General features: G+C 36.9%; 1 protein-coding gene across 1 annotated transcript in view; it reads left to right on the top strand.

Moving 5' to 3' along the window:
* The first annotated feature begins 388 nt into the window (after positions 1–388).
* TDRD3 (tudor domain containing 3) overlaps positions 389–25,118 on the top strand; it is a 161,334-nt gene continuing 136,604 nt past the window's right edge. Inside the window, exon 1 of the mRNA XM_024767216.1 lies at positions 389–467. Coding sequence (XP_024622984.1) covers positions 466–467 — 2 coding nt within the window. The 5' untranslated portion in view covers positions 389–465. The remainder of the gene's footprint in view (positions 468–25,118) is intronic.

Consider the following 25,118-nt stretch of genomic DNA (forward strand, 5'->3'; position numbering starts at 1 on the left):
TGCTCTGGACCCAGCCTTCTGCCTTCTGTACCTAAAAGCCCAGATTGCCTCTGATGGACTTTCTCTCCCCCAACCCCCACCACCTCCCATGCCCCCTCTTTCCCCGCCTCCAGCTTTTGGCATACAATGCTTGAGCACTTGGTAAAAGCCTGTGTGAGAGTTGGCCATTAATTGCAGACTTGCTTGTGGCTGTAAATCCTTGGGATTCTTTTTTTTTTTTTTTTTAACGACCTCAAGTCCATGCTTTTTTTTTTTTTTTCCTTAGATTCCATATATATGTGTTAGCATACGGTATTTGTTTTTCTCTTTCTTATCTGTGAAGCCAGACTGTGTGTGGCTGTAAAAAGTTGAAAGTCTGGCCGATTTGTCTTTCTTCAAGTGTGGTAAATTCCTCTTTCTTCAGAAAGGATGGAACAATTTTGTGTCTCTCTTATGAAGGACTGGCCACCCTCTAGAATTTAGTTCATGTAAGTTTCTTTGTGGCCTCATTGCTCTGATGAGTTTAAAAACCTGTGATTTTGTAGTTCATTCAATTTATTTTGTTCATTTGGTTGAGAGTGACTGTCTCTTGCTGCTTTGTGGAACACAGTGTTTCTCTTTATATTTCTAATTTTGTAGAACTTTCTTAATGGTAAAAGAATGTGGAATTAATAACCAATGAATCATCCTTTTAACTTTTAAAATTTCCTTACAGTTTCCTTAAATGTTTCAAGTTTTGTACACTTGAAGCAGAATATTGACTAGGTCTACTCTTAATTTGAAAAAAACGAAGGCTAGCTCATTGCCCTAGAGTATCATTGAGCAAAGTAATGTTATTTTGAATGTATCTCTTCGTAATTGTGACTCGGAGGTTCTGAACAGGAAGCTACTTTGTCATGTTGTCCAATCCCTTTATTTTACCCATGGGAAAATATCTTTATGTTCTAGCTGGTCATAATGAGTTTGAGTGTGTTATCTAGTTATCTATAGCCATTGCTTTTTTGTCTTTTAGCACAATGTTTATATGTTTTAGACTTCTACTCTGTAATTTTTATCTGTGGTGAATATTTTATTTATTCAGAATTTAATTTGAATTTTAAAATGTTTAGAAAAGACAGATTATTTCTCTGGAGTATTAATTATTAGTGTTTATCTCTTTTGTAATATAAATGGGATATACATATAAACGGATTTGTGTTATATAGATATTTACTAAAACAGTACATAATATTGTGAATGTAGTGGGTTATTAAAGTATAGATAGTAGTCATGAATAATATTTTCCTTTGAATTGTTTTATGCAGCAGAATATACTTTTTCACAAAAATTGGACTTTGATATTAGTTTTTTTATTGAAGTATAATTGACATACCATAATAGGTTCAGGTATACATCGTAGTAATTTGGTATTTATATGAATTTTGAAATGGTCACCATGATGAGTCTAGTTACCATCTGTATCATAAAAAGTTATTGTAATATTATTGACTATATTCCCTATGCTGCACATTACATCCCCATGACTTATTTACTTTATAACTGGAAGTTGTACTTTGTAATCCCCTTCACTTATTTCACATGCCCCCAGCAATACTTTACTCCCCCGTCATGTTTTGTTTTTTACATCACATTTTATATCTTTTTATTTTGTGTACCCCTTAACATTGTAGTTATAGTTGATTTTACTACTTTAGACTTTTAACTTTCATGCTAACTTTATAAGTGGTTGATCTACTACCTACTGTATACCTGCCTTTACCAGTTAGATTTTTTTCAGTGATATTAATTTTTGAGATATACGATTCCAGTGCAAATAATTTAAATTTCTTTTAATTATAAGAGTAAGCTAATCTTCATTTCAGATATGTAACAAGTAGTTAGGAATGAATGGCCACTTATTTAGTCAGAGAAAGGTAAAAATATAAAGTGCAGTCTTTCAGGAATAGATGCCAGCACATCTATTTATATCTGTTTGATAGTTTTATAAATGATTGAGAGTGTAAGACAGCAGAAAAAGTTTTAGGTTGCCAGAAGCTTTTCTAACTGGTAAAATGCTAAATTCATGGGAATAAAGATAAGGAGGATCTTTCAATGAGCACATATTTGCAAATAAAGGCTAAATCTTATTAAATATAAGATAAATATATTTTATGTATTTATTTAAACAAGCTACAGGCCCAATCTTTTCTTCACTCTTTTCTAAGAAATGTTGACTGAGTTATAAGTGGCCTTAGATAACTAGAGTCTCATGTACCTTTTACAGAGAACATTGCAGTACCGTGACTTTTTTTTCTTGTATCTGCCATAAATATACTTACAGAATTTAAAGTTTCCTTCCACTTTCCTTCTACCTTCAGTTAACTCTGCTTATTTTCTTCTGCCTCAAAACCTCTATGGTATGAAGTGAGGTATGATTACTGGGTCAGTAACCAGTTGATACAGTTCCTTAGGCTAATAGAATAGTGTTCAGCCCTCCCTTCCTCCCTTCCTTCCTTCCTTCCTGTTACTTTCCATTTACAGTTATTATAAAATATTTCTATATTCTTTGTGTTGTACAATACATCCTTGAGCCTATCTTACACCCAATAGTTTGTACCTTTACTATCTCCTATCACTATGTTGCCCCTGACAACTGGTAACCACTAGTTTGTTCTGCTTTCTGTGAGTCTGCTTTTTTGCTATATTCACTAGTTTGTTCTATTTTTTAGATTCTCCATATAAGTGATATCATACAGTATTTGTCTTTCTCTGTCTGACTTACTTCACTTAGCACAGTGCCCTCCAAGTCCATCCATGTTGCTACAAATGGCAAAATTTCATTCCTTTTTATGGCTGAGTAGTATTCCATTGTATATGTATACCACATCTTCTTTATTCATTCATCTGTCAATGGATACTTAGGTTGCTTCCATGTCTTGGCTATTGTAAAGAGTGCTGCTGTGAACATAGTGGGGCATGTATCTTTTTGAATTAGAGTCTTCTCTGGATATATACCCAGGAGTGGGATTGCAGGATCATATGATAACTCTATTTTTAGTTTTTTTAAGGAAGCTCCATACTGTTCTCCATAGTGGTTGTACCAATTTACATTCCTACCAACAGTGTGGGAGGGTTCCCTTTTCTCCACACCCTCTCCAGCATTTGCTGTTTGTAGATTTCTTGAGGATGGCCATTCTGACTGTGTGAGGTGATACCTCATGGCAGTTTTGATTTGCATTTCTCTAATAATTAGCAATATTGAGTATCTTTTCATGTGCCCCTTGGCCATTTGTATGTCTTCTTTGGAGAAATGCCTGTTTAGATCTTTTGCCCCTTTTTTGATTGGGTTGTTTGGTTTTTGATATTAAACTATATGAGCTGTTTTTATATTTTGGAAATTAATCCCTTGTCGGTCGTATCATTTGCAAATATTTTCTCCCATTCAGTAGGTTGTCTTTTCGTTTGTAGATGGTTTCCTTTGCTGTGCAAAAGCTTTTAAGTTTAATTAGGTCCCACTGCTTTTTTTGTTTTTATTTTTGTTTTTATTTTCACTACTCTAGGAGGTGGATCCACAAAAATATTGCTGCACTTTATGTTGAAGAGTGTTCTGCCTATGTTTTCCTGTAAGTTTTATAGCATCTGGTCTTATATTTAGGTCTTTAATCCATTTTGAGTTTGTTTTTGTGTATGGTATTAGAGAATGTTCTAATTTCATTTTTCTATGTGTGGCTGTCCATTTTTCCCAGCACCACTTATTGAAGAGACTATCTTTTCTCTGTTGTATATTCTTGCCTCCTTTGCCATAGACTAATTGACCATAAGTGTGTGAGTTTTTTCTGGGCTTGTTCTCCTGTTCCATTGATCTATGTGTCTGTTTTTGTGCCAGTACCATACTGTTTTGATGACTGTAGCTTTGTAGTATAGTCTGAAGTCAGGGAGCCTGATTCCTCCAGCTGTGTTCTTTCTGAAGGTTGTTTTGGCTATTTGGAGTCTTTTGTGTTTACGAGAGAGTGGCATGGACATATATACACTACCAAACGTAAAATAGATAACTAGTGGGAAGCAGCCGCATAGCACAGGGAGATCAGCTCAGTGCTTTGTGACCACCTAAAGGGGTGGGATAGGGAGGGTGGGAGGGAGGGAGTCGCAAGAGGGAAGAGATATGGGAACATTTGTATATGTATAACTGATTCACTTTGTTATAAAGCAGAAACTAACACACCATTGTAAAGCAATTATACTCCAATAAAGATGTTAAAAATAAAAAAACAAAAGTTTTAAAATTATTTGTTCTAGTTCTGTAAAAGTGCCATTGGTATTTTGATAGGGATTACATTGAATCTGTGGATTGCTTTAGGTAGTATGGTCATTTTAACAATGTTGATTCTTCCAATCCAAGAATACGGTATATCTTTCCATCTGTTCGTATCATCTTCAATTTCTTTCCTCAGCGTCTTAAAAGTTTTAGTAATAATTCTTTAGCCATTCTTTTACTGAGTTTGCCATTTCTCTCAGATACCATATTATTATGGTATTATTATTTTCTTATTTTGTAAATGGGAGTAAAACAGTACTTTCCTCACAGGGCTTTTATGACAATTAAATGACATAATACATGGCAAATGATTAGTGTGCTATCTGACATTTAAAAGCACAGTAAATACTTGCTGATATTATTGTCGTCACAGTTGTTATCATCATCAGCATCATCATCATACCCACCCCATCATCATTTCCATTTGTCTGTTTTGACAATTACTATCATATTTTACACACTAGTTCTTATCACATTGCATTTAAATTTGTGCAGTAGCCTCCTAACTGATACTATTACCTCCAGTTTCTGTCCCACCCATCCATGTGGTTTATTTACACTTTTCAGACAAATCTACCTAAAATAGAATTTTTAATCAGGACACTGCCCAGTTCAAGAGTCTCTCTGCATTGCTCATAGACTTAAATCTTGCTTTGGTATTCAAATAAGTCATTTTACTTATTTAAACTTTATAGTAGATTTTTAGTAAGTATTTGTTGAATAAGTTGAATCAATGGTTCTATTATAGCACTTAAAAATTAGGTTACAGTGCAATTTCAGTGTATCTGTTGTTTATGTTAGTATTCTGTTTTCATTTATGTAAATTTCTTCTTGTAAAAGGTAATCATTGATTTTTCTAAATGTAATTGTTTCTAAACATGATTGTTAGAACTTCTATCAAAGTAATGTACCTTTATAGTTTTAAAAAAAATAAAATGATACGGAAGGACTTGTAAGGAAAAACAGTAGTTCCTGGCCTAACCATCTTTCTCCCCCTCCCCCATCCTACTTTAACTCTTAAATGTTTCTGATGGTTGTTGTCTTCTTTTAATATAATATGCTTTTATCAAGCTGTCTTGACTTTATAAGTTTTAATTTTATTTATCTGCCATATATGAATATTTAGCCTTGTTCTATGATTTATCTGTCCTCTCTAATAAATTATATTATTATTTTTAGGAGCCCATTACTTGCTTCCCTTCTTATCTGTATTTATATAGTATCAAGGTAGATGATATGTACATTTTGTCATGTAACTACAGTTAAATCATTGTTATTTTTCCTACTGGTTGACACTGTAGCTGCAGTTAAGTTTATAGTGTTTTTATTAATGTGACTATAAATTTTCTTTTTAAAAAATCATGTAAATAAGCTCTGATTTTATATTCTTTCTTAAACAGCCTTTTGTATCTCCTGGAGTTTCTAATTCCCATTTTTTCCCCCTTGCATTGCTTGGTATTATCATTTCCTTCAGTTCTTTTAAGATAGTGGTTCTCAATTAGCAATTTCTGCAACTCTCCGCCTCCTTCAGGACACTTGGTAATGTCTGGAAACATTTTTGGTTGTCCCAGCTTGGGGAGTGCTAGTAGCATCTAGTGTGTAGAGCTCAGGACTGCTGCTAAACATCCTGCTCTGCACAGGGCAGCTTTCTTGGGTTGGGTCCATTTTTTGGTTTTGTTCTCTTTCTTAGTTTATTTCATTTCCTCATTAGATTACAACCTTATGTAATTTAATTTCCTGTGATGGAATTTAATTTCCTATGAATGGATAAAGGTCAATTTCCTGAGGTATTCCATATCTGAAACTATGTTTTGCCCACACACCTGAGTGATATTTTGGATACCTATGGGGTTATAAGTGGAAATCATTTTCTTTCATCTTTTTGAGGACATTAATCAGAGTAAATTTGGTGTCAGCCTCACTCTTCTTCCTTCTTGCCTTTTTCCCCCTTCTTTTTATTTTGTCTGTAAGTTTTTTAGTATGCCCTCTCTATATCCCTTGCATTCTGAAAATTCAGTTACATGTCTGGGGTCTACCCCCCCCCCCACAACTTATTGTATTGGGAATTTTCCCTTCTTACTGAGTTTTCTCAAGTCATTAATTACGTCTTATGTTTGCTTTGGGAAATTCTCTTATTTATTTTCTTCTTTGCTAGTTTCTTCAATACTGTTTTTTGTTTTTAGAACTTTTATTAGGTGGATATAGAATCCCCCTGGATTAGTCCTTTACGTTCTCTTCTTTCTGGAAATAAATAAAGCAGAGAGATTAATATACTAAAGTCAGTGTTTTAAATACCCAAAATTGACTATTGTTAGCTAGTTCAATGACTTTTTTAAAATTTTAAATAAAAAAGGGAAGTTTCAGATAGAAATTCCCTTTACCCTTTCCCTTACACATGTTCAGTCTGGTCCCCTTCTTTCCCTTTCCAGAAGCAACCCTGTTATGATTTTTGCATGTATTCTCTAAGGTCATTAAAGAGTGTATTTATCTATATGTGTAAATAAATAACATGTAGGATTGCTTAGTAGATAATTTAAGAATTTATATAGTTACTGTTTTACAGCCTGTTTTTCTGTCTTCTGTCCATGCTGGTGTATATAGATCTATTTCTAAGCTCCCATGGACAGGGCCTTTGTCTTACTAACTGTGGAATCCCCAGCACCAAGAACAGTATCTGGCATATAGTAGGTATGATGTATGTATTTATTTTTATTTTTTTAAACTTTTTTTTACTTTTTAAAAAATTTAAAATAATTTTTTATTTTTATTTTTAATTTTTTTAACATCTTTATTGGAGTATAATTACTTTACAATGTTGTGTTAGTTTCTGCTGTATAACAAAGTGCATCAGTTATACGTATGCATATATCCCCATATCCCCTCATTCTTGTGTCTTCCTCCCACCCTCCCTATCCGACCCCTCTAGGTGGTCACAAAGCACGGAGCTGATCTTGTGCTATGCGGCTGCTTCCCACTAGCTATCTATTTTACATTTGGTAGTGTATATATATCAACGCCACTCTCTCACTTCATCCCAGCTTACCCTTCCCCCTCCCCATGTCCTCAAGTGCATTCTCTACATCTGTGTCTTTATTCCTGTCTTGGCCCTAGGTTTGTCAGAACTTTTTTTTTAGATTCCATATATATGTGTTAGCATATGGTATTTGTTTTTCTCTTTCTGACTTACTGCACTCTGTATGACAGACTCTAGGTCCATCCACCTCACTACAAATAACTCAATTTCGTTTCTTTTTATGGCTGAGTAATATTCCATTGTATATATGTGCCACATCTTCTTTATTCATTTGAATAAAGTGTCGATGGACACTTAGGTTGCTTCCATGTCCTGGCTATTGTAAATAGTGCTGCAGTGAACATTGTGATACATGACTCTTTTTGAATTATGGTTTTCTTAGGGAATATGTCCAGTAGTGGGATTGCTGGGTTGTATGGTAATCTATTTTTAGTTTTTTAAGGAACCTCCATACTGTTCTCCATAGTGGCTGTATCAATTTACATTCCCACCAACAGTGCAAGAGGGTTCCCTTTTCTCCACATCCTCTCCAGCAGTTATTGTTTGTAGATTTTTTGATGATGGCCATTCTGACTGGTGTGAGGTGATACCTCATTGTAGTTTTGATTTGCATTTCTCTAATGATTAGTGATGTTGAGCATCCTTTCATGTGTTTGTTGGCAATCTGTGTATCTTTTTTGGAGAAATGTCTATTTAGTTCTTCCACCCATTTTTGGGTTGGGTTGTTTGTCTTTTTGATATTGAGCTGTATGAGCTGCTTGTATATTTTGGAGATTAATCCTTTGTCAGTTGCTTCATTTGCAGATACTTTCTTCCATTCCTCATAATGTTGATTCTTCCATTCCAGGAACATGGTATATCTCTCCATCTGTTTGTATTGTCTTTAATTTCTTTCATCAGTGTCTTATAGTTTTCTGCATACAGGTTTTATGTCTCTTTAGGTAGGTTTATTTCTAGATATTTTACTCTTTTTGTTGCAGTGATAAATGAGAGTGTTTCCTTAACGTCTCTTTCAGATTTTTCATCATTAGTGTATAGGAATGCAAAAGACTTTTGTGCATTAATTTTGTATTCTGCAATCTTACCAAATTCATTGATTAGTTCTAGTAGTTTTCTGGTGGCATCTTTAGGATTCTCTACGTATAGTATCATGTCATCTGCAAGCAGTGACGGTTTTACTTCTTCTTTTCTGATTTGGATTCCTTTTATTTCTTTTTCTTTGACTGCTGTGGCTAAAACTTCCAAAACTATGTTGAATAAGAGTGGTGAGAGTGGGCAACCTTGTCTTGTTCCTGATGTTAGTGGAAATGTTTTCAGTTTTTCACCATTGAGAACGATGTTGGCTGTGGGTTTGTCATAAAATGGCCTTTATCATGTTGAGGTAAGTTCCCTCTATGCCTACTTTCTGGAGGGTTTTTATCATTTATCTGTGTTGAATTTTGTCGACAGCTTATTCTGCATCTATTGAGATTATCATATGGTTTTTATCCTTCAGTTTGTTAATATGATGTATCACATTGATTTGCGTATATTGAAGAATCCTTGCATTCTTGGGGTAAAACCCACTTGATTACAATGTATGATCCTTTTAATGTGCTGTTGGATTCTGTTTGATAGTATTTCATTGAGGATTTTTGCATCTACATTCAACAGTGATGTTGGCCATAGTTTTCTTTTCTTGTGACATTTTTGTCTGGTTTTGGTATCAGGGTAATGGTGGCCTAGTAGTATGAGTTTGGGAGTGTTACTCTCTGTTCTCTATTTTGGAAGAGTTTGAGCAGGATAGGTGTTAGCTCTTCTCTAAATCTTTGATAGAATTCACCTGTGAAGCCATCTGATTGGGCTTTGGTTTGTTGGAAGATTTTTAATCACAGTTTTAATTTCAGTGCTTGAGATTGGTATGTGTATATTTTCTGCTTTTTCCTGGTTCAGTCTCAGAAGGTTGTGCTTTTCTAAGAATTTGTCCATTTTTTCCAGGTTGTCCATTTTATTGGCATATAGTTGCTTGTAGTAATCTCTCATGATCCTTTGTATTTCCACAGTGTCAGTTACTTCTCCTTTTTCATTTCTATTTCTGTTGACTTGAGTCTTTTCCCTTTTTGTTTTGATGAGTCTGGCTCATGATTTATCAATTTTGTTTTTCTTCTCAAAGAACCAGCTTTTAGTTTTATTGATCTTTGCTGTCGTTTCCTTCATTTGTTTTTCGTTTATTTCTGATCTGACCTTTATGATTTCTTTCCTTCTGCTAACTGGGGTTTTTTTCTTCTTTCTCTAATTGGTTTAGGTGTAAGGTTAGGTTGTTTATTTGAGATTTTTCTTGTTTCTTGAGGTAGGATTGTATTGCTATAAACTTTCCTCTTAGAACTGCTTTTGCTTCATCCCATAGGTTTTGGGTCATCGTGCTTTCATTGTCATTTGTCTCTAGGTACTTTTTGGTTTCCTCTTTGATTTTTTCAGTGATCTCTTGGTTATTTAGTAGTGTATTCTTTAGCCTCCATGTGTTTGTAATTTTTACAGTTTTTTTTTCCTGTAATTGATATCTAGTCTCATAGTGTTGTGGTCGGAAAAGATACTTGATACAATTTCAATTTCCTGAAATTTACCAAGGCTTGATTTGTGACCCAAGATATGATCTATCCTGGAGAATGTTACATGAGCACTTAAGAAGAAAGTGTATTCTGTTGTTTTTGGATGGGATGTCCCATAAATATCAATTAAGTCCATCTTGTTTAATGTGTTATTTAAAGCTTGTGTTTCCTTATTTATTTTAAATTTGGAGGATCTGTCCATTGGTGAAAGTCGAGTGTTAAAGTTGCCTACTAATATTGTGGTACTGTTGATTTCCCCTTTTATAGCTGATAGCATTTGCCTTATGTATTTAGGTGCTCCTATGTTGAGCGCATATATATTTATAATTGTTACATCTTCTTCTTGGATTTATCCCTTGATCATTATGTAGTGTCCTTCTTTGTCTCTTGTGACAGTCTGTATTTTAAAGTCTATTTTGTGTGATAAGAGAATTGCTACTCCAGCTTTCCTTTTGATTTCCATTTGCATGCAATATCTTTTTCCACTCCCTCAGTTTCAGTCTGTATGTGTCCCTAGGTCTGAAGTGGGTCTCTTGTAGACAGCATATATAAGGGTCTTGTTTTCATATCCATTCAGCCTATGTCTTTTGGTTGGAGCATTTAATCCATTTACATTTAAGGTAATTAATGTAATTAATTATGTGTGTTCCTATTCCCATTTTCTCAATTGTTTTGGGTTTGTTTTTGTAGGTGTTTCCCTTCTCTTGTGTTTCCTGCCTAGAGAAGTTCTTTTAGCATTTGTTGTAAAGGTGGTTTGGTGGTGCTGAATTCTCTTAGCTTTTCCTTGTCTGTAAAGGTTTTATTTCCTCTGTCGAATCTGAATGAGATCCTTGCTGGGTAGAGTAACTTGTTTGTAGGTTTTTCCCTTTCATCACTTTAAATATGTCCTGCCACTCTCTTCTGACTTGCAGAGTTTCTGCTGAAAGATCAGTGTTAACCTTATGAGGATTCCCTTGTATGTTATTTGTTGCTTTTCCCTTGCTGCTTTTAATATTTTTTCTTTGTATTTAATTTTTGATAGTTTGATTAATATGTGTCTTGACGTGTTTCTCTTTGGATTTATCCTGTATGGGACTATCTATGCTCCTGCACTTGATTGACTATTTCTTTTCCCATATTAGGGAAGTTTTCAAGTATAATCTCTTCAAATAATGTCTCAGTCCCTTTCTTTTTCTCTTCTTCTGGGACCCCTATAATTCAAATGTTAGTGCATTTAATGTTGTCCCAGAGGTCTCTGAGACTGTCCTCAATTCTTTTAATTCTTTTTTCTTTTTTCTGCTCTGCAGTGGTTATTTCCATTATTTTATCTTCCAGGTTACTTATCCGTTCTTTTTCCTCAGTTATTCTGCTATCGATTCCTTCTAGAGAATTTTCAATTTCATTTATTTTGCTGTTCGTCATTATTTGTTTGCTCTGTAGTTCTTCTAGGTCCTTGTTAAACGTTTCTTGCATTTTCTCCATTCTGTTTCTAAGATTTTGGATCATCTTTACTGTCATTACTCTGAATTCTTTTTCAAGTAGATGGCCTATTTCTTCTTCATTTGTTTGGTCTGGTGGGTTTTTACTTTGCTCCTTCATCTGCTGCGTATTTCTCTGTCTTCTCATTTTGTTTAACTTACTGTGTTTGGGGTCTCCTTTTTGTAGGCTACAGGTTTGTAGTTGCTGTTGTTTTTGGTTTCTGACCCCAGTGGGTAAAGTTTGTTCTATGCGTTGTGTAGGGTTCCTGGTGGAAGGGACTGGTGCTTGTGTTCTGGGAGATGAGGCAGGATCTTGTCTTTCTGGTGGGCAGGACCGTGTCCAGTAGTGTGTTTTGGGGTGTCTGTGAACTTATTATGATTTTAGGCAGCCTCTCTGCCAATGGGTTGGGTTGTGGTTCTATGTTGTTAGCTTTTGGCATGGGGTGTCCAGCACTGGAGCTTGCTGGTCATTCAGTGGAGCTGGGTCTTAGCGTTGAGATGGAGATCTCTGGGAGAGCTCTCACTGATATTTCGTGGGGCCAGGAGGTCTCTGGTGGTCCAATGTCCTGAACTCGTCTCTCCCACCTCAGAGGCTCTGGCCTGACAGCCGGCCGGAGCACCAAGGCCCTGTCAGCCACATGGCTCAGATGAAAGGGGAGAATAAAACGAAAGAAAAAAGTAAAATAAAATAAAATAAAATGAAATAAAGTTATTAAAATAAAAAAAGGCATTAAAATAAAAAATAAAAATGTATTTAAAAATAAGAGCCACCAAACCAATAAACAAATCCACCGATGATAACAAACGCTAAAAACTATGCTAAGATAAACATAAAAATCAAAAACTGGTTAGGCACATACAGCAAACCCTGTCTACAATTGCTCCCAGAGTCCACCGCCTTAATTTTGGGATGATTTGTTGCCTTTTCAGGTATTCCACAGATGCAGGGTACATAAGTTGATTTTGGAGATTTAATCCGCTGCTCCTAGGCTGCACAGAGAAATTTCCCTTTCTCTTCTTTGTGCAGCTCCTGGTGTTCGGCTTTGTATTTGGCCCCGCCTCTGCATTTAGGTTGCTCTCTGGCATTTCTTGTTTGCCCAGAAAGGAGGGGGTTAAAGGAGCAGGTGATTAGGGTGCTCTGGCTCACTCAGGCTGGGGAGAGGGAGGGGTACAGAATTGGGGGAGAGCCTCTGGCTCAGAGGCCAGTGTGATGTTCCAATAGTCTGAGGCATGCCATTTGTTCACCAGGTGAAGTTTTCCCTGGATCACGGGACCCTGGCAGTGGTGGGCTGCACAGTCTCCTGGGAGGAGAGGTGTGGATAGTGACCTGTGCTTGCACACAGGATTCTTGGTGCCTGCCACAGCAACCTTAGCGTTTCATGCTTGTCTCTGATGTTTGCGCTGATAGCCGCAGCTCGTGCCTGTCTCTGAAGCTCATTTAGGTGGTGTTCTGAATCTCCTCTTGTCACACACCCTGAAACAATGGTCTCTTGACTCTTACGCAATTCCAGACTTTTTCCCGGACTCTCTCCTCGTTAGCTGTGGCCCACTAACCCCCTTCAGGCTGTGTTCATGCAGCCAACCCCAGTCCTTTCCCTGGGTTCTGACCTCTGAAGCCCGAGCCTCAGATCCCAGCCCCTGCCCGCTGCAGCGGGTGAGCAAACAAGCCTCTCAGGCTGGTGAGTGCTGGTCGGCACCAATCCTCTGTGTGAGAATCTCTCCGCTTTGCCCTCTGCACCCTTGTTTCTATGCTCTCCTCCATGGCTCCGAAGCTTCCTGCACTTCCCACCCTGTTTCCACCAGTGAAGGGGCTTCGTAGTGTATGGAAACCTTTCCTCCTTCATAGCTCCCTTACAGTGGTGCAGGTCCCATCCCTATTCTTTTGTCTCTGTTTTTTCTTTTTTCTTTTGCCCTACTCAGGTACGTGGGGATTTTCTTGCCTTTGGGGAAGTCTGAGGCCTTCTGCCAGGGTTCAGTAGGTGTTCTGTAGGAGCTCTTCCATATGTAGATGCATTTCTGATGTATTTGTGGGGAGGAGGGTGATCTCCACATCTTACTCCTCCGCCATCTTGAAGGTGCTCCCAGTATATGTACTTCTTAGGTAAAGTAATATAGTTTATTTTTAACTGCTAAGTAGTAGTCAACTGTATGAATATACCCCATTTCACATTTTATTAATTTACTCCCTTACAGATTGACAGTTTAGGTTGTTTCTAATTTCCATTTTTCTTATTACAGACACTGTTGTAGAATATCCTTATATGCATCTCCTTGTACGTTTGTTTGAGATTTTTATCAAGAGTGCTTATCTAGGGTTGGAGTTGCAGAGTTGTAGAAAATAAACTTTATATTTATCTAGATACAGTGAACTTACTTTTCATAGTTTCTTGGTTTTAAAATCATGGTTTTAAAACAAGTTCTCTTCATATTTTTTTTTCTTCCTTTAAGTGCTCTGCACCCTGGAGCAATAGTTTTATCTTATTTTTCCTTTCAGATTATCAACTTTTCAAAATGATTATGTGAGACATCAGGATCCATTCTTTTGAAATCCTTAGAAGAGTTAACCTTTGATATTTAAGTTATATTGCCAATTATTCCTCCCTTTAAAAAATAACTTTTTGAGGTAAAATATACATAACATTAACCATTTTAAAGTGGACAATTGAATGGTTCTCTTCCATTTTCTCTCATCTGCTTCTCATTTTTCTTTTACTCCCTGAGAGATTTCTTTGATGTTTTCCAAACTTATTCTTGGGTTTTTGATTTCGGTAAGTATTTTTAATTTCTAGGAATCCTCTTTGTTCTTTAATGTTTTTCATAACACCCTATTCTTTTATTCATGTTTCTTTTATAGATGCTTAATAATTTTCATGACACTCTGTTTTTATTTGATATCATTCTTGACTTTCTCTGAGGTAGGTAATCAGAGATCCTCTCCCTTTCTGAATTACTTCTGTTTCCTCTAGTGCCATTTTTTTCTTTTTTTTCTATTTTTTATTCTTGATCTCTGTTTCATGTTACAGATGTTCCCCAATTATCCATGGTATTTGGTTATTAGTTCACATTTGAGAATGAATGAGGAGAAACAGTCTTTATCACTGGGAGGGGCTTTTAGCCTGAAAGGCTTTGCTCTGGAGTGAACAAGTGGATCACTTAATAACTCACTTTAGGACCCGTAAAAGCTAGAATTGGGGTGGGCTTATTTGTTCTGTGGTACCTGGTACTCATATTTGCTATCTTGTTTCTTCCCAGAGAGAATTCAGTTTCTTTAAAGAAAAACTGTGTGTGTATTCCTTTCTTTTTTGTTGTTTTTGTTTTTTATTGACAAACACTTGGTTGCCAGAGTTTGCGAGTCTGCCCTTGAGTAATGGAGGGTGAGAGAATGTTGACCATTTTCCTTCTTTACCTTTTTTCCCCTCTTATTCCTCTCCTCTCCCTACTTCTCTTTTGTTTCACATATAATCCCACCCTGAATCCATATTCCAGTCAACTAAATAATAGACGTTTTAAAAATTTCAAGAAGTTTCACCCCAGTGATGGGTAAAGCCCCAAGCTGAAATATCATAAGGCAGTGTGACTGTCAAATGCGTGAAACACAACAAAGTGTCAAGGATGTCTGGATTCCGCTCTGAATAAGGAAATTAATAATGGGATACCTTACAGGGTTCTGTATCAGGGCAGGCCTTAACATTTTGGAATTCATCTGGGAAAAGAGGCAAACTGAATGAAGGGCTCTTAGGGACTTTATAATTTGATGCCAGACTTTCTCAGGCTTGATTTTATTTATTAAGTTTTCAAGCTCATTTATTAAATTCTTCTGTGAGACAGGCACTGAAGTAAGCACTTTTCACATGTTAGGACATTTATTCTTCAACCTTGTTGAAGAAGGTAGTACTATTTTCATTTTACAGATAATAAACAGAGGGGGGCTCAAGGAAATCAACTAGTTCCTTTAAAAAATTATTTCTTTATGTATGCCCTTTCACAAAATGTGTTCAGTTTATCAGATATTTATTAACTACTTCTTGTGAGGCAAGCGTGGTACTAAGGATACCTTACCTTAAGGAACTCTGAAGTGGAGAGGACTGGTCTTTTATACAAGTAACAAAATACAGTGACAAATTGTGAAAGAGCAGTGATTGAGAAAAATGTTCAGTTGAAGCCCAATCCTGATCGAAGAAAGGCAACAGAGGAGGAGGCTTTTAAACTACATCTTGAGGAACGACTAAGGATTTGTTGGAGATGGGGTGAGGGAAGGGGGAAAATAAAAGAAAGTGTAAAGGTGAATGACATGGTTTTGGAGTAGTTGGTAACTTAGTGTAGTCTAAGGTAACTTGTTGGTCAGGGCCCGGTGGTGACACGTCTGGGAATGAGGCTGGAATGGATGACTGGAGCCAAAGTGTATGTAGTTGTCTTCTTGTATGCCTTGTAGATGACTTTGCTGGCTTTTTTTCCTTTGTTGGTCTTCTTTTATTCATTCAATGAATATGTATTGAGGACTACTACATGCCAGAAGTTTCTGTTCTAGAGGCTTCTCTCTTCTCACTTACATGCTTGCTCTGGGCTACGTAGTATCTTATTAAGCCATATTTGCCGTTTTCATGCTGACAATTCTCCACTGTTTCTCTCTAGCTGAGAATAGTCTCCTGAACATCAGCCATCTGCAGGACATTTCCATTTGACTGACTTGCAGACATATCAAATCAAACCTGCCCCAAACTGAAATCATCATCCTTCTCCCAAAGCTGCTCCTCACCAATGATTCTCACTATCCATTCTCGCTCTCCCTCATTTCCCCTGAGTCACCAAATGCTATAATTTTTTTTGTCTAAATGTCTCTTGCCTCTGTTAATCTATATCACCCCCCACCCCCATCACTGCTCTAATCTAGTCCACCATCATGTTTGATTTGGACTGATGCAGTAGCCTTCCAATTGGTGTCGGTCTCCAGTATTGCTTCCCTCCAGGCTGGTTTTCTGTTGTATGCAGCCAAAAACATTCCTAGTTGATTCACTTGGTAGTTTAAAAAAAAGAAAGAAACCTCAGTGAGGAAAGGATTATTTCTCAAAAGAAAGATTTTTCTCAACATTATCCTGAATTGTAAAATTCAAGTTTTAGAGTGGCATGATGAAGTGCTTTCAAGGAAATGATTGAAGAAAAAGAAGGAAAAGGACCAGCAAGGCTAGAATGTGAACCTATAGTTGTTGGAAGCTGCATAAGATATATTGTGACTTCTGAAAGCTTTAATCAGACCAGATGGGACATAAAAGATCATGTCTTCTAGCTTTCTTATTTAATTTTATTTTTAAAATATCTTTATTGGAGTATAATTGCTTTACAATGTTGTGTTAGTTTCTGTTGTACAACAAAGTGAATCAGCTATATGTATACATATATCCCCATATCTCCTCCCTCTTCAGCCTCCCTCGCATCCTCCCTATCCCACCCCTCTAGGTCCTCACAGAGCATCAGCTGATCTCCCTGTGGTATGCAGCAGCTTCCCACTAGCCAGCAGTTTTAGATTTGGTAGTGTATATATGTGAGTGCTACTCTCTCACTTTGTCCCAGCTTCCTCTCCCCGCCCCCTGTATTCTCAAGTCTGTTCTCTATGTCTGCATCTCTATTCCTGCCCTGCCACTAGGTTCATCAGTACCGTTTTTTTAGATTCCATATATGTGTGTTAGCATATTGCATTTGTTTTTCTCTTTCTGACTTACGTCATTCTGTATGACAGATTTTAGGTCCATCCACCTCACTACAAATAACTCAATTTCATTCCTTTTTATGGCTTAGTACTATTCCATTGTATATATGTGCCACGTCTTTATCCATTCATCTGTCGATGGACACTTAGGTTGCTTCCATGTCCTGCCAATTGTAGATAGTGCTGCAGTGAACATTGTGATATATGTATCGTTTTGAATTATGGTTTTCTCAGGGTATTTGCCCAGTAGTGGGATTCGTGGGTCATATGGTAGTTCTATTTTTAGTTTTTTAAGGAACCTCCATACTGTTCTCCATAGTATCAATTGTATATATATATATATATATATATATATATATATATAAATTTACATTCTCACCAACAGTGCAGGAGGGTTCCCTTTTCTCCACATCCTCTCCAGCATTTGTAGTTTATAGATTTTCTGATGATGACCATTCTGACCAGTGTGAGGTGATACCTCATTGTGCTTTTGATTTGCATTTATCTAATGATTAGTGGTGTTGAGCATTATATCATGTGTTTTTTGGCAATCTGTATGTCGTCTTTGGAGAAATGTCTATTTAGGTCTTCCACCCATTTTTGGATAGGGTTGTTTTTTTAGTATTGAGCTGCTTATGTATTTTGGAGATTAATCCTTTGTCTGTTGATTTGTTTGCAAATATTTTCTCCCATTCTGAGGGTTGTCTTGTTTATGGTTTCCTTTGCTGTGCAAAAGCTTTGAAGTTTCATTAGGTCCCATTTGTTTATTTTTGGTTTTATTTCCGTTACTCTAGGAGGTGGGTCAAAAAAGATCTTGCTGTGATTTATGTCAGAGTGTTTTGCTTGTTTTCATCTAAGAGTTTTGTGACTGGCCTTACATTTAATTCTTTAACCCATTTTGTGTTTATTTTTGTGTATGGTGTTAAGAAGTGTTCTAATTTCATTCTTTTACATGTAGCTGTCCATCTTTCCTACCTCCACTTATTGAAGAGGCTGTCTTTTCTCCATTGTATATTCTTGCATCCTTTGTCAAAGATAAGGTGACCATATGTCCATGGGTTTATCTCTGGGCTTTCTGTCCTGTTCCACTGATCGATATTTCTCTTTTGTGCCAGTACCATACTATCTTGATTACTATAGCTTTGTAGTGTAGTCTCAAATCAGGGAGCCTAATTCCTCTAGCTCTGTTTTTCTTTCTCAAGATTGCTTTGGCTCTTTGGGGTCTTTTGTTTTTCCATACAAATTGTGAAATTTTTTGTTTTAGTTCTGTGAAAATTGCCATTGGTAGTTTAATAGGGATTACACTGAATCTGTAGATTGCTTTGGGTAGTATAGTCATTTTACAATGTGACTTTTCCAATCCAAGAACATGGTATATCTTTCCATCTTTTTGTATCGTCTTTAATTTCTTTCATCAGTGTGATAGTTTTCTGCATACAGCCCTTTTGCCTCCTTAGGTTTATTCATCGGTATTTTATTCTTTTTGTTGTGATGATAAATGAGTGTTTCCTTGACTTATCTTTCTGATCTTCCGTTGTTAGTGTTTAGGAATGCAAGAGATTTCTGTGCATTAATTTTGTATCCTGCTACTTTACCAAATTCATTGATTAGCTCTAGTAGTTTTCTGGTGGCATCTTTAGGATTCTCTATGTATTGTATCATGTCATCTGCCAACAGTGACAGTTTTACTTCTTCTTTTCCATTTTGTATTCCTTTTATTTCTTTTCATTCTCTGATTGTTGTGGCTAAAACTTCCAAAGTTATGTTGAATAATAGTGGTGAGAGTGGGCACCTTTCTCTTATTCCTGATCTTAGAGGAAATGCTTTCAGTTTTTCACCACTGAGAATGATTTTGGCTGTGGGTTTGTCATATATGGCTTTTATTATGTTGAGGTAGGTTCCCTCTATGCCCACTTTCTGGAGGGGTTTTATCATAAATGGGTATTGAATTTTGTCAAAAGTTTTTCTGCATCTATTGAGATTATCATATTGTTTTCATTCTTCAGTTTGTTAATATGATCCTGCGATAAAACCCAGTTGATTATGGTGTATGATCCTATTAATGTGCTCTTGTATTCTGTTTGCTAGTATTTCATTGAGAATGTTTGCATGCATGTTCATCAGTGATAGTAGCCTGTAATTTTCTCTTCGAGTGACATGCTTGTCTGGTTTTGGTATCAGGGTGATGGTGGACTCATTGAATGATTTTGGCAATGTTTCTCCCTCTGCTCTGTGTTTGAAGAGTTTGAGAAGGATAGGTGTTAGCTCTTCTCTAAATTTGATAGAATTCGCCTGTGAAGCCGTCTGCCCTTGGGCTTTTGTTGGAAGATTTTCAATCACAGTTTCAGTTTCAGTCCTTGTGATTGGTCTGTTCATGTTTTCTGTTTCTTCCTGTTGCAGTCTTGGAAGACTGTACTTTTCTAAGAATTTGTCCATTTCTTCCAGTTTGTCCATTTTATTGGCACATAGTTGCTTGTAGTAGTCTCTCATGATCCTGTGTATTTCTGCGGTGTCAGTTGTTACTTCTTTTTCATTTCTAGTTCTGTTGATTTGAGTCTTCTCCCTTTTTTTCTTGATGAGTCTGGCTAATGGTTTGTCAATTTTGTTTATCTTCTCAAAGAACCAGCTTTTAGTTTTATTGCTCTTTGCTATCATTTCCTTCATTTCTTTTTCATTTATTTCTGATCTTATCTTTATGATTTCTTTCCTTCTGCTAACTTTGGGGTGTTTTTGTTTGTTTGTTTGTTCTTCTTTCTCTTATTGGTTTAGGTTGTTTATTTGAGATTCTTCTTCTTTCTTGATGTAGGATTTTATTGCTATAAACTTCCTTCTTAGAACTGCTTTTGCTTCATCCCATAGGTTTTGGGTCGTCGTGTTTTCATTTTCATTTGTTACTAGGTAGTTTTTGATTCCCTCTTTGATTTTTTCAGTGATCTCTTGGTTGTTTAGTAGGTATTGTTTAGCCTCCATGTGTTTGTATATTTTACAATTTTTTCTCTGTGATTGATATTTAGTCTCATAACGTTGTGGTTGGAAAAGATACTTGATACAATTTCAATTTTCTTAAATTTACCAAGGCTTGATTTATGACTCAAGATGTAGTCTATCCTGGAGAATGTTCCATGTGCACTTGAGAAGAAAGTGTATTCTGTTGTTTTTGGATGGAATGTGCTATAAATATTAATTAAGTCTATCTGTTCTAATGTGTCATTTAAAGCTTTTGTTTCCTTACTTATTTTCTGTTTATATGATGTGCCCTTTGGTGTAAGTGGGGTGGTAAAGTCCCCTACTATTATTGTGTTACTGTGGATTTCCCCTTTTATGGTTGTTTGCATTTACCTTATGTTTTTAGGTTCTCCTATGTTGGGTACGTAGAAATTTACAATTGTTATATCTTTTTCATGGATTTATCCCTTGATCATCATATAGTGTCCTTCCTTTTCTCTTGTAATAGTCTTTATTTTAAAGTCTGTTTTGTCTCATATGTGTATTGCTACTACAGCTTTCTTTTGATTTCCATTTGCATGGAATATCTTTTTCCATCCCCTCACTTTCAGTCTCTATGTGTCCCTAGATGTGAAGTGGGTCTCTTGTAGACACCATATTTGGGTCTTGTTTTTGTATCTATTCAGCTAGTCTGTTTCTTTTGTTTGGGGCCTTTAATCCATTTACATTTAAGGTAATTATTGATGTGCATGTTTCTATTATCATTTTCTTAGTTGTTTTAGATTTGGTTTTGTATATCTTTTCCTTGCTTTGTGTTTCCTGCCTAGAGAATTTCCTTTAGCATTTGTTGTAAAGCTGGTTTGGTGGTGCTGAATTCTCTTAACTTTTGTTTGTTTGTAAAGCTTTTGATTTCTCCATTGAATCTGAATGAGATCCTTGCTGGGTAACATAATCTTGGTTGTAGGTTTTTCCTTTTCATCAATTTAAATATATCTTTGCTATCATTACTCTGAATTCTCTTTCAGGTAGTGGCCCTATTTCCTCTTCATTTATTTGGTTTTGTGGTTTTTTATCTTCCTCCTTTGTCTGTAAGATATTTGTCTCTCTTCTCATTTTTTCTAATTTACAGTATTTGAGGTCTCATTTCCCTAGGCTGCAGGGTCGTAGTTCCTCTTGCTTCTGTTTTTGCCCCTGGTGGTGGGGTTAGTCCAGTGTCTCATGTAGGCTTCCTATTGGAGGTACTGGTGCCTGCGTTCTGATAGATGGAGCAGAGTCTTTTCCCTCTGATGAGCAGGGCCATGTTAGGTGGTATGTTTTGGGGTGTCTGTGAGCTTAATATGACTTTAGGTACTCTGTGTGCTGATGTGTGGGTTTGTGTTTTTGTTTGTTGTTTGTGAGGCGTCCAGAACTGGGAGCTGCTGGCAGTTGGGTGGAGCTGGCTCTTGCATTCAGATAGAGGCCTCTGTGAGAGCTCTTGGCAATTAATTTCTCCTGGGGCCAGGAATTCTCTAGTGGTGCAGTGTCCTGGGCTCAGTGCTCCCACTCCAGAGCCTCAGGCCCTACTTCTGAACCCCACAAGTCATTCTTCATGGCAATAAAGGGCATTAAAAAAAGAAAAATAGACTAAGAAAACCCCAGACCAATGGTTGAAAAGTAAAATTAAACAAATAGAAAGAAGGAAACAGGCACACACAGAAAAGAAACAAAAATAGAACCGAGTAAATAGCAAGAGATCCAGCAGGCAAACAAAAGAACCCAAGAACGAAATCAAACAAGTAAGGGGAAAGCTGACAAAAACACAAAACCAAAAAACCAAAGCAGAGTTCCAACTGAAGAATGAAGCAAAGAAACAAAACAAACCAGCAAAAATGATGTATATATATATATAAAAAAAAGAGCAAGGGGAAAAAAGAACAACAGAATAGCAACATAGAAAGAGAAATATATATATATAAAAAAGTAAAATAGAGGGTATATTAAAGAAAAAAAAAAGACAAACAGAACCCTGGGGAAATGGTAAAAACAAAAACAAACAAAAACCAAAATGAGGAAACACGCACACACATAAAAGAAACAAAAATAGAGCCAAATAAAACGAAAAGCAAGAAAACAACCAGACAAATAGAAGAACTCAAAAATGAAATCATACAATTAGGATTAAAACTAACAAAAACACATAATCTTAAAACAAAACCAAAGCAGTGTACCAAGTAAAGAATAAAGCAAGGAAACAGAAGAAATGGATAAAAATGATTAAGAAAATAATAGTAATAAACTAAAAGGAAAAGCACAGGACGTCAGAAAAGCAAAGTAGAAATGGAAATATGAAAAGGAAAAGAAAGAAAAATATATTGAAGAAAGGAAAATAAATATGGGAAAAGAACACAGAACAACAGAAAAGCAAAGTGAAAATAGAAATGCCTTAAAAAATTAAAATAAAAATATGTTATAAAACACAGAGATCCCAAAAGACTAAAAAAATCCAAAAAAGCAAACAAACAAAAAAAGAAAGAAACAGAAACCAAGAAAAAAAAAGCTAGAATCAACAACAGAATGAATCAAAACATAATAAAATTAATAGTAATAATTATGTTTCCCTGGGTGTCTGCTGTGAGTGTCCTTGTACACACTGTGAGCCATAGCCCACCTCCGCCTCCCCAAGAGGCCCTCCTCTGCCTCTGGACTGGTCTCTGGACCTGCTCTGTGCCTTGTGGGGACCACTCTGACTCTGATCTGGCCCAATTCCTGCATGTGCTTGCCCCCAAAAGCCACAGCTGCCAGAGATAGACAGTTTTCATTTGTGGGAACACTCATTGTCTATTCAGATATTCCATAGATGTAGGGTCTTCCTAGCTGATCATGGGGATTTTATCTGCAGCTTGTACAGCTGATGGAAAGATTTTCGATCTTCCTTAGTCACCCTATCCCTGGGGTTCAACTTTGGTTTTATCCCCACCTTTGTGTGGTCCACCCATAGGAGTCTGGTCCTGAGGCAGCCTTGGAACTCTTGGGTCTGCCTCTGTGAGGGCCGGGCGCAGAGGTGGTATGACTGCTTGGATCACGGGAGCACTAGTGATGCCAAATGCACAGGGAAGCTGGTGGCCATGTGCACAAAAGATATGGCCCTAGTGAGGGCCTTTTCTGGTGCCCGGCATAAGGCATGTGAGGGCCAGCCCTCGCCAGGGTTTTTCTGGCACCTGGCAGTAGGCATGTGAGGGCCAGCTCTGAGGGGGCTCTTTTTATTGTCGTCAGCAGGCGCTGGCATGTGGGGAGAGAGAGGCTACAATAGTGACTCTTCTCCCTGCCTGTGATTCAGCAATAGCACCCTGCTTCCCTGGCAGTCCAGTCTTCCTCCGTAGGCATTCCCTGCTGCAGATTTCCTCCCTCCTGTCCCCTCACTCCATCTCCCCACAGCCAACAGCAGTTCTTGTTCCGGGCCTGTTCTTCATTTCCCACACACCAGCTCCCAGCCCCCTTGCACACCTGTGAACACACGTCCCAATCCGGGGCACGTAGGGCCACAGTATGGACCATCTGTGTAGTTTTCACTCTGTCCTGTCTGCCACAGATTGGCCACTTTTTCTTCCAACAGCCTCAAATGCTTCCCTTCTGTCCCAATCTGTTTCCCCATCGGAGAGGGGGTTTCCCCAAATTCGGGAATCTCTCTTTTCCTTCAGCTCCCCCACCCCGGGGTGCAGGTCCCATCCTGCTTCCTCTCCTCCTCCTTCTTCCTTTTTTTCCATCCTACCCAGTTATGCAGGGACCTTTATAGTCCTTTCTGGTGTCCAAGTTCTTCTGCTAGTTTTCAACTGGCATTCTGTGAGAATTGTTGCATCTATAGATGTATTCCTGATGCATCGGTGGAGAGAGATGAACTCCATGTCCACCTACTCCTCCGCCATCTTGAATCCACCCAGCTCTCTTACTTTATATATGACTAACCTAAAGCACAGCAGTGTGAATTCCTTATGTCCCACCGAGTTAGTGCAGAATCCAGGTTTCAGACTCTAAGTATTTTTTAAAACTCTGGGTTCAAGTGTCATTACCAAGAGTATAGACTGGAGCCAGACTCCTGGGGTTAGCATGCCAGCTCTGTCATTTGCAAGCTGTGTGTCCATGGGCAACTTAATTAAGCTCTTTGTGCCTGAGGTTCCTCATCCGTAAAATGAGTAATAATATTACCTACCTCATAAAGTTGTCATGGGGATTAACTAAGTTAATATACATAAAGCACTTAGACCAGTGTCTAGCAAGCAGTGTTAGCTGTTGTTGTTGTTACTGTAAGGCATCCTGAGTTGAGTTATATACGTGGCATAATTTATACATTGTGTTACTTCATACTTTCATTTTGAAATATAGGGAAATAGCCATTGTGCTTATAATACAGTTTTTATATTTTATAGGAATTACAGTAGATATTGATATTAGTGAAGGATATGGCTTGATTTCTCTGTGACTACCATATAGAATACTGAAAAGTGGCACTGAGATGTGGATAATCTGGTGGTTGGCTAAATTCTTCTATGACTCACTCCCACAAAGCAGCCATTCAGCAGATGTGCTTCACATTTGTGTTTTAGCAAAATTACACATTACTATGTTGAGTCTTGGGTTACTTACAAATAGTTAAATCCTCAAATACTAAAATGCTAATACAAAATATGTTCTGAGGATGTTAAATGGGAAAGTAGGTTCCCTTATCTAATTAACTCTGCATTAAAAAAAAAAATAGAAAGAAAACAGGTTGTTTATTTCAGGTTCCTCAAGGAATTTAATATGTTATGTTATCCTATCTTGTGATTTTCTTAAAGGGCAATAAGATTTGTAGCAAACTTATTTAGTCCTGAAGCTGGTTGTTTTAGCATATGGTGATCTACTGGAGTTTGTAGAATAATAATCAACTGCCTTAGAATTGTTTTAATATGCCTCATTTATGAGTGAGATCTTCCTTTATTAGGGCAGAGGGTGTTCAGTTGAGGAAGGCATAAAATTCACAACTGATACCTTTCTTACTTATTGCAGACTTTATGATGCTATGTCCATTTTAACGTTGCAGTTATAGAATATATTACTGATGTTGCAGTTTGGACATAGAATATACTTTTGACTACTACAA

This window comes from Neophocaena asiaeorientalis, unplaced genomic scaffold (assembly GCF_003031525.2).
Source record: "Neophocaena asiaeorientalis asiaeorientalis breed wild unplaced genomic scaffold, Neophocaena_asiaeorientalis_V1.1 scaffold127, whole genome shotgun sequence".
NCBI lineage: Eukaryota > Metazoa > Chordata > Mammalia > Artiodactyla > Phocoenidae > Neophocaena > Neophocaena asiaeorientalis.